At 36.9% G+C, this 10,691-nt stretch overlaps 1 protein-coding gene across 4 annotated transcripts in view; it reads right to left on the bottom strand.

Annotated features, from left to right (window-relative positions):
* Positions 1–250: 250 nt before the first annotated feature.
* The window catches only part of TTC8 (tetratricopeptide repeat domain 8), a 48,774-nt gene continuing 38,333 nt past the window's right edge, over positions 251–10,691 (bottom strand). For 3 of the 4 annotated variants that reach the window (XM_065839890.2, XM_071809543.1, XM_071809545.1), the window contains 6 exons: positions 9,034–9,144; positions 6,891–7,030; positions 5,377–5,551; positions 3,412–3,534; positions 2,576–2,659; positions 251–949 (listed from right to left, as the gene is read on the bottom strand). In XM_065839890.2, the coding sequence (XP_065695962.1) occupies positions 833–949; positions 2,576–2,659; positions 3,412–3,534; positions 5,377–5,551; positions 6,891–7,030; positions 9,034–9,144 (750 nt within the window). In that variant the 3' untranslated portion in view covers positions 251–832. The remainder of the gene's footprint in view (positions 950–2,575; positions 2,660–3,411; positions 3,535–5,376; positions 5,552–6,890; positions 7,031–9,033; positions 9,145–10,691) is intronic. The other variant, XM_071809544.1, reaches the window with a different exon arrangement.

Genomic DNA, 10,691 nt, shown 5'->3' with positions numbered 1-10,691 from the left:
AACAGTGTTTATGTGGTAGCACAGGTAACCATCCAATCAATGCCTAGTTCTCAATTATTAGTACTGAACTCCACAAGCCTCTAAATATCCTCTTCCCGCATTGAGAACAGGAATAAACTATTCCTCCTGGGCAGAGAGAAGCACACATATTTATGCTATTTTGTACCAGTTCTGTGGAGGCTTTCAAAATACGTTTAGAATGCTGATTTTTCACAGCAATAAGGATCTAATTACATAAACAAATGAGACAAACCATACAAACTGGAATTTATTTAATTCAGACAGTACAACAAGGAATATAAGAGCTTCTGTTTTACCTATGTATTTTAATTTTTTTTAGGTATTTTAGTTTTTAAACAACATTCAGTAAGAAAGTATACTATCAAAAGCCAACTCTGAAGACCAGTTAGGAAGTGCTCTTACTCTGTGTTACTTGACAGATTGTCACACAGGAATATTTAAATCCACTTTTTTTCTGCAGAAAAGTCAGAAAAAAATCCTTTTAAATGTTTGTTAACATGAAATGGAGACTTAGTCGCTTATATACCAGACAACTATTGCAAAGTTGTCATACTGGCAGTATCCTGCCATTCCTGTAATCTCTCACGGATGCAGTTGCAACATGTGTTGTAGCTGCATTTTAGTAAGTGATATGTTTTAGGACGACACAAATGAATTAGGACTGCTAAACCTTTCCAGATACTCGAAGTAATGCAGGTTTTGCCACAGGAATGCATTAAGTATAGTTTATCTCCTTAGAGCTAGTGTTTTCAAAAAGATGTACAAGGTGTTAGCTCTGGCCAACTGTTTTTACATAATAAAAATATGCTCATTAGAGCACAGCAAAGTGCTGTTTTAACTCTTTGATGAGTTGTTGTGTATCAACATGGCCTGGAAATGCTTCTTCTGACTTCTTAGCAGCCGCGTAACTCCTCTGAAGATCTCCAACCTGTAAGAAACACACCAACGAATTTTGTAAATCCAAGCACTGCAGTATTTGCATCATGTATTCTGAGCAGTACATTTCTGATGCTCACAAATGTTTAAACATAGCTGGTCCTGAGAGTGAAGAAATAAAAGAGAGTCAGTGTGGAAGGTTTTGAACTCAGGGTTATGCCTCCCTTGCACGAAGGGACGAGAAAAAAAAGACAGCAATATGATTTCAATGAGAGAGATGCTTCAAAACAGTAACTTTGCATCCAATTCCACCTGACTTCTTGAAGAATGGACACGGTGCATCATGCCCAGTGCTTGAAGTGAGGAGGAATGAAAAAATGGAAGATTCATTTTCAAACTCCACAGAAGTGCTGTTGTATATACAGGCAAAACACAACCAGTCAGCCCTCTGTAGGAGCTGCAGCTCCGTGGGGTTTCCTTCTTCCTTGCAGAGAGACACAGCCATGTTGGGGAACTGATGTGGCTCCTCTGCTGCTTTTACAAGTATGTTTCCACATTGTTCCCTACTTAGGGAACTTTATTTTTTCCTAAATAGCCATCATTTTTTGGAAGGAGCAAGTATACATAAGGAGAAAGTAGGTTCAGAAAAAAGAACTCCAATGTTTGGGAACACACCTAGCAAAAGTGATTGCTCCTGGGTGGAAAGGAAGCGGGTGTGGAAAGCAGGAGGCCTCTGGTGCCTGTGCATCAATCAACACAGAGCTGCAGTGCAGCAGAATAATCTGAAGGGGAAGAACCCAGGGTCCTGGCCAGAGAAGTTATGTTTTGTAAACCATGGCCTTAAACTGTGTTTCAGGATTTCATTACCATGCTGCATCAACACACATCTGTCTTCTCCCACAACCTATGCAGGTTCTTCGTGCAAAAGCTACATAACAAGACATTTGCAGACTAGGATTTACTCCCTAATCAGTAAGTACAGAATGCAATTATTCAAAACCATCTTATGCTTCACAATGGAGAGGATACGCTTACAAATTAATGGGTTGTTCTCTCCTGACACATGTACTTCAGTATCTGTAGGAGTTGGGCTGCCCACACAACACAGACTCATAACAGAATCTTGAAGGTGTAGGCACAGGAGCAATTTTTTCTTGTGAAAAATGTAAGGACTTGTACAAGTTTCTCCTTATTAACAGCAATGTTGAACACACTGGTAATTCAGTGTCCAAAATTCTCCGTATGAAAGAAATTATTAACACACAGAATTCAAAGGTTGTAAAGCTGAAGAACAGACTTTCCTTTTGAGATCAGTAAGATTGTGGGAGGAATAAATGCTATTCTTTCTATATTTACTGACAAATCATATGATACTATTTCACTTCATATTCTGAAAAAGCCAACAACTGTAAAGACTATAGACTGAATTGTTAATGGACTGTTCATTTTCTGGGCATTTGGAAAATTACGAAGCTACTTCATAGCTAGTTGGCTTCATTTATTTTTACACACAAAGCCTCTGGGTATTAAAATGAAAATGTAACTTTAGTTTTCCTTGAGTTTATGCACTCTGTATTCTTTTGTCTTACCTATTTGGTATTCTCAGTAATAACAATAAAAAGCCAACTGCCCCACCAAGGCTCAATTTTTAGATTACAAGAATAGGATAGTGCATTACCTTCTCTGAGAGTATTGCAAAATTGAAATGGGGCTCATACATATGAGGTGCTAAAGATGAAGCAGTCTGCAGAAAAGCTCTTGCCTGTGTAGAGAAAGAAAAAAAAATACAATGAAATCTGTGAGGGAAGGTAACAAGCAATTTTCATCATTCTTAGAAGAAATCATCCTGTGTTTTATTCATAAGGTCTAAGAAAGCCATTTTCAACTATGTATGAGTTACACCAATACCAAATTAAGGTCAATTTGTGAATGCTTTCACTAAAACATTGAGAACGTTGGGGGGAAAAAACAAAAGTATCTGTAAACTGCTTGGGAAGGCAGAGTTAAGAATTTAACAACACTCCCTAAATTTGACAACTCTGAGTACAAGTAATAGTACTTATGAAATAGCATTGTCAAATAAAATAAACCCAAGATAAGAATATTTTCATATTTTTTATTCTTCTGTGCATAATTGTATATACATTTATTTTTATATATACATTTATAAACTGAATATATAGTCAAAGTTGTAATTTAAGTGATGATTACAAAGTGATGGGTTTTGGTCTAGGTATCAATTTAGAAAAATGATCTCGACAATTGCAAAGCCACTGTAAACCTTGTTAGTCTTTGAGGAACCATTTGAATATGCCCCAGAATGAGCAGTTTAATGGGAGATGGCACAACAACATGGAGGTTACACAGGAACATGCATAAAAGTTACCTGTGTTTTTGGCCTGTAATAGTAAGCTAGATGTTCATACGATGCCTCTACTTCAGGTAAATTATACATTTCTTAAGTACGAAAGGGCCAAAGGGAGCATTTTGCTTAGGCTGAGATTCAACACCAACCTGTTCAATGTGACCTTTCCGCATTTCCAGCACAGCCAAGTTGTTGTAAGCTTCTGCATAGTTGTTATTGTTGACTAACGTTAGCTTGAAACACTGGTAAGCCAGATTCAGGTCTCCTATCCCCTAAAAATAAGATTATATTTTAATTTGTGAAAAGATTGGAAACAACAGGCATCTGTTTTGTTGTCTGGAGTATCTTTTCACCCATATGCACTACCATGGAATACAAATTACAATAAAAACAGGCTGATCAGAACCATATGTGCTTTCTTCCCAGACTCTCTTATTTGCTTCTTATTCTTCCTCCAGACAGAATTGTTTTTCTCCAGCACAGACTTCAATGCTCCAAGTGATATTCACTTCATTTAACTTTTAGATGACTAAAGTGTCATCTAAAGACTACACTATCTGCTACCATCTATAATACAGTACGAAAAACAGAGATGTCTCCAGAGAAGTCATCTTGCCTCTGTCTCTACACAGATTAAAAGAAAAAAAGAATCACATATGAGCCTAGTCTTTAGAAGATAAAATTGAAGGGAGATGAATCTCTTTGTATAGAGCAGCTGACTACCATTCAATGCTCTAGTGTTATGACCAACACTGACACAGCATCAGGTTAAGCATTTAAAGTGACTATCACTTAAAAAAAAAAAACATGCACATCACAGAATCACAGAATGTTAGGGATTGGAAGGGACCTTGGAAGCTCATCCAGTTCAATCCCCCTGTCGGAGCAGGAACACCTAGATGAGGTTACACAGGAATGTGTTCAGGTGGGTTTTGAATGTCTGCAGAGAAAGGGACTCCACAACTCCCCTGGGCAGCCTGTTCCAGTGCTCTGTCACCCTCACTGAGAAGAAGTTTCTTCTCAAATTTAGGTGGAACCTCTTGTGTTCCAGTTTGAACCCATTACCCCTTCTCCTATCATTGGTTGTCACCAAGAAGAGTCTGGCTCCATCCTCGTGACACTCATCCTTTATATATTTGTAAACATTAATGAGGACACCCCTCAGTCTCCTCTTCTCCAAGCTAAGGAGTCCCAGCTCCCTCAGCCTTTCCTCATAATGGAGATGCTCCACTCCCTTAATCATCTTCATGGCTCCGCGCTGGACTCTCTCCAGCAGTTCCCTGTCCCTCTTGAACTGAGGGCCCCAGAACTGGACACAATATTCCAGATGTTCAAATGTCAATGTTTTAGGCAATATAAATGAATGTCCTTATCCTAGTTGCAGTATAATCAAGTTGAACAGATCAGTTTCTTTCTGACCTAAGTTAAATCACAATCTGCATATGAAGACAACTTACACTAAAAAGCTGTCAACAACTTTATTCAGTAACCTTATTATTGGCACGCAGCTAAAGAGAAATCTAACACAACTTCTGGAAGAACACCTGCAAAAATGGGCAATGGACCCAAATTAGTGTGGAAGTTTAGCAAACTTTATCACATAATTACACAATATTTCTGTAATTGCCTATAAGACAGAAGGACATGCCTTCTTAACTATGACATACATAGTGCTTTAGTGTCTGCTACATGTTGCTAAATAGGAAATTTAATGACAAGATAATCGTTCTAATGCTCCATGTAACACAAATAACAGCTCAGAGAAAAATATCTTTAATTCAGTTTTTTTGTCAGATTAGCTTCTATTGAAACAAAGGCCTTCAAGGGCTGGTATGTGTTGCAATTTTTTAGAAAGAAGGGAAGGCTGAAGATAGTGGAGAGGGAGCATCTTTTAGCAGGAGTAAGCTACTTTCTGTGAAGATGTACTGAGTGTTTTTATTTTGCCTCTTCTTCTCTATTGAAATGCAAATAAACATTTAATCTGTACTGCACTTTATCCTGTACCTTATCAGATTTCATATTTCAAAGTAGGGCAATGACTCCTTTCTAGCTAATCTTTTTCCAGTTTCTGTAAAATTAGATTTATTCAGAAAGGTTGTTAATATTTTTCTTACCACAGCCACGTGTCCCAAGTTGTACCACACATCTGCTGTCTCCTCCTCATTTTCAGCCAAAAACAGTGCACGTTCAAATGAAGACAGTGTCATATCATATTGCTGGGCATAGAAGCAACAGAGGCCCAGATTGTTAAAAAGTTGGCAGTTATGAACACCCATCTGCAAGAGGCGTCTAGATTGAAAGAAAATCATTTATATTGAAAAATAATTTCAAACAAGAGTTCTATTTTAAATGATAAAGTTCTCTCCTTTCTCTCTATTCCGAGAAGGTGTAATAATCAAGTGTTACAGTCTTACACTTGGGAAAGGTTTCATGAAGGGCAGTGCAGGCTATATTTCATCAGTAGATTCAAAGCTGTGCAGAACAGTCGTCATGTAAATTAGGTAACTTCTGACTTTTTGACTGTGCCACATGACCTGACTTTACTGTAAGACAGAGCCGTACACAGACCTTCACCATTCCCTCTTTCCAATTCCTTAACCTCCATCAAACTGTAATTTTTTGCAGTTACTTTTTTGACACTTCAGACTTCAATTTTTCCCTTGATTCCTGTCCTTCAGCACCGCTCTAATCACTACTATTACATCCAGTATGTGAATCTGGATTAATCTTACATTCAAAGCATAACTCAAATTTTGATTCAATTGATGTTGTTTAATGTGTCGCTTAGCATGAAGATGTTTTATAAAACTTCTGTTTATTAATATTTATAAGACAATCAGATATGCTAAGAGGGCCAGGAAAAAAGAGGGCTGCTGTCTGCTGCATGACTAGGAGTTTCTGAACCTAAAGCATAAAAGAGCTCAGGTCCAAGAGAAATGAGATCTAGTGCTTATCTTGACTTAACCTGCTGTTAGACTTCAGAACATGAGTCAGGTTCCTTTGCACTCTAACTGTATTGAAATAAAAAGCAAGCCGCATTGTTCAACATTGTATTCTTATTGCTTTCATTAAAATGTGAGAATCCCAGCCCACATTCAAGTAAGGAATTTTGTGGTCACACCAGCTCAAGACTTCAGGTGGGGTTTTCCAAAGACTACATTTTTTCAGAGGGCTAAATAGGAATTCCATTTGCCTCCTGAATGCAACTGGAGCTGAGAGCAACTTCCAGTGTTCTCAAACTGCCTCATGCTGTGAAACATCATTTCACAGAATCACAGAATGTTAGGGATTGGAAGGGACCTCGAAAGATCATCTAGTCCAATCCCCCATTTCTTGTTTTTTAAATAAAATAATAATCTTTAAATAAAATTATAATCTTTGATGATACTTGTACATATTCCACACGTAATGATGACACGTTTTTATGAGAGAGATATAATTATTGCTGGCAGAAAAGACATATATGCTGGTATGCTGATTTTATGGTGATATTTGTCCAAATGCTCAATCATCCACCCATGCCAGTGCCCTAATATTCTTTTTTTTGCTATGAGCATTACAAAAATCAACCCTTTTTATTACCATCCCAGACATTCAGTTTCTCCTCCCTTCCCACAAGTGTATATACCTATAAAACCGCAGAGCTATCTCAGGTTGGTCTGAATAAAAATGGTTACTGCCAATGCATGCAATGGCTTCCACATGAGTATTATCTTGCTTTAAGACGTCTTTATAGTACTCTGCAGCCGTGGAGATATTGTTCATTTCCTATACAATTGGAAGAGAATCAGATTAATTCTACTTTCTATCACCATTTTTATCATAAAACTTATTAAAATGTCAATCTACTGAGTGCTTTATCTATGCCCTGTAAAGTACTTAACTAGGATTAATTATGCATAATCTTACAGTTCTCTGATCATACAATGCAACATCACCATTTGGAATCTTCACAAGCGACACACATCCATGAGAAGAATGCATATTCTTTTATCAGTGCTAACTGTACCTGCCATTACCTCTATGCCATAGCTACAAATAAGAGATTTATTTTTTAGAAAAATAGACTGGTCAGAAGCTTAGCATCTGCAATGGGCATTTGCTACTTTTTGCACAATGCCTTGTGATGCACCGTACTGTGCAGTCAGTTTCCCAGTATGGGAACATACAGTAGACTGATTTCTCCAGTCAGTGTCTCATTTATTTTCAATGCCTTGTAAGTCAACTCATTAATTGCTCTGAACACAAATGAAAATATAATAGCATATGAAGAATTATTAGGTGCATTTGAAAAGTGGAATAATGGATTTATTACCAAAACTTTACTAGCTAGGATATGCCAGTCAAGAGAACTCTATTCTATAAAAATGTATGCTTGGATGTATGCTACTTGGAAGATGAATTAGGGTAAACTCATAGTTGTAAACAACATCACACTGTTTCTGAAGAGTGCAAGTCACCAGAGGACTTTACCCCATATCAGAAGAAAATAAATTAAGAGACCAAAACACACTCTTGTGTTTAGAGATGAATAATTTCTACCTGTGTGCTGTAGATACACTGTACTTTCAATGTGAGTAAAGGATAAGCTTTCATTTAACCTTAGCAGCATATTTAGCTATGAAGAAATGTACTTCCTGTGATTAAAATAAACAGTACTAAAGCAGTCCTTTTAAAAATAAGATTTTTTTTAAACCAAAAATGGTCTACAACTGTTTATACTGTCAAAAGGTAATGACAGGAGAAAGCTCTGATTAGGATGCCTGATGCAAATATTCCACTTGTAAGTCTATGTAATGAGAACAGCCCTGTGCTGCAGTACAAATCTTTGCTAATCAAGCTACAATCCTGTGCTCAGGTGTCAGTGCAAAATTAGATCCTGTCAACTATATGCTGCTCTTTAATAATTCCTTAAAGGGTTACGCAACACTATGTATGGTTCTGCAAAATAATATCCATATTAAAAACTGTTTAACAATTCAGAAAGACAAGCTTCCAAAAATTATGCAGTTGTTTTCTTCCTAGCTGAAGGACAAAAAGGATTTAATATGAAAATGGATTAATGCTTAGAGGTTAGATGAGAATGATGAGAACAGGAAAGAATGCCAAGTATGACCGTAGACAAAAAAAAAATAATGCATGACTTTGTTTAAAACATTTGTTCTGGAATAGCATCATTACCAACTTCCAGTGAAAAAACAATATTTAGTCCACTGTTTGACATGAAAATATACACTTTTAAAGTACAAAATACTTGGTTACCAAGGTAAAATGAAACTTCTAAAACCTAATCCTGCTTAAAATAACGTCTGCTTTCTAAATGCAGAAACATTCACATCCCAACTGTTCTTGCAGAACTAAAAAACTAACAGTAACACATAGTGCAAATAAAGACAACATTGACAAGTAGACTATTTTGCTGTTTAGTCCTACTAGTGAGCTGTCAGTGACTTGAGCAGTTTTAGTACGATGAAACACATATAAATTAGACATAGCTACACGGACAACATCTGGACCACTTGACAATGTGGACTTGCTTCTGTGTGTCAAGGATAAACAGGATCTCACTAGTGTGATTAACCATTTAAACAAATAAGGCTCCCCTGATACTACTTTGGTGTCTGTGTAACATTTCCTGCTCCGCATTAGTGATAGTGAAAATCAGCGTAGTTCATTTTTGATGACCTGACAGTTATGTTGAACTATTGGCTCTTTTTTCTTGCTCAGGCGCTAACCATGGCCACAATAAGGATTGCACAGTGGGTACATACCTCGTAAATTCTGGCAATTCCGCAAATTAGAGTCACTTCTCCAGGAAATCGATCTAACCCTTGCTTGAAAAGGTTCAAAGCTGTTACAGGCTGATCCAAGCGCAAATATACCTAAGCAAATAAAAAGCGTACATAAATGTCAAGTGTCTGGCTTTTATACTTGTATTGCTGTTTAACGAGGGAGGTAAATAAAAGGGATGACACCTCCCTTTATGCAGCAAACCATTAGCTGAGATGGTGAATAGCAGTGGGAAGATAACGGAGTGAATACTGAATAAATCTCTGCAATGAAGATAAAATAGGCTAATTAAGATAATTAAATTTACATTACTAATTCATCTGGACATTACTAATTAACAAAAAAGTATCTTGCTATTTATTATGGTACCAAAATAATACACTTTGACACTGAGTTGATCACCCTGAATATTTTCCTGTTTAATATTTTTTTTAAAACTTATGGTTAGGCTTGAAAGAACTGTATCTTCAGGTTGATAGCGCTGGAATACCAAAATATTCTACTCAGTCAAATAAGACCACCACATAGAGCAGTGACACTTCCAAACTTCCTCACTGCTCTGCCAACCTCCCTGTCAGAAACAATAACATCCCATAACAGAAAAATGGCAGTTTGGTCTCTGTGATTTTGGCTTCTGTGTTGATTAGGACAATGTGTGATGTGGATAACGCTGTGTGAGAATTGGTCAAAGGACATCAACGTGTCGACAGAGACCACTTCTGCAGTTGTCTGAAAACACAACTGTAAAGCCCTCCTTTGGGAAGCCAGGTGGCTAAGAGTGATTAATCTGTCTCTTCCTGAGTGGAAAAGTGCTTTGGGTGCTCCTGTTGGAGAAAAATTACATTAAATAGTGCTAATACCTGATATGACTAAAAAAGGGAAAGAATCCGTGACTGGTATCCTGACACAAACACTTTGTGATGCAATGTAAGAAAAATACGAACGTTAACTGAATACATAAGAAACCTCCAAACACATTTTCTGCTTCTGCCCTTGAATTTCATGGACTTTTGAGTATCAACAATTAAAATCTCAGTTAAAGTCATAAGTTCTTTATTTGCCTCACTATAGATATATCCTGCTGTAGACAATTGCACAGAATTCCTTATTATGACCACTAGAGTGACATTCTTAATTGTCAAAGAGCTGCTCACTGTGAGTGCCTTGCTAGTAAAGGGACTGCCAATTCAAGTTGATCACTGGCAAAAAGAAAATAAAAATAGGCAATTTTTCCAGTCATTTTGCTAATGTCACTTGTATTTCCTGTATTAAGCTAGAAAACAAATTCCATCTTGTAAAAAGCAATAAAAGAGCAATTGGTTTGGATTTTTCAGGGGGTGTGGTACTTCATAGACAAGGCCTGCACTAATGACACCATCAATGAATATGCTTTAAATGAACAGTTTATTCCTAATGCACTCTATCTGGGAATGTGGCTGTATCTAAACCAGACTTCAAGTAATTTGCTATAGGTTTTCATTTATAAACCATGCAGCAGTTTCTGGTGAATTTTATGTCTGCATTAGATTTCAAACTTTAAAAAATAGTCTCTGTTATGACTGTCAGCCTCCTTATTTTCTTCAAGTAACAGTTTTCTACAACTAAATTACTCTAAAGAGTTTCAGTGGAAAGTACACAG

Source organism: Patagioenas fasciata, chromosome 5 (genome assembly GCF_037038585.1).
Source record: "Patagioenas fasciata isolate bPatFas1 chromosome 5, bPatFas1.hap1, whole genome shotgun sequence".
NCBI lineage: Eukaryota > Metazoa > Chordata > Aves > Columbiformes > Columbidae > Patagioenas > Patagioenas fasciata.
Note: the sequence above shows the minus strand (reverse complement) of the source record. Positions and strands in the feature narration are given on the sequence as shown.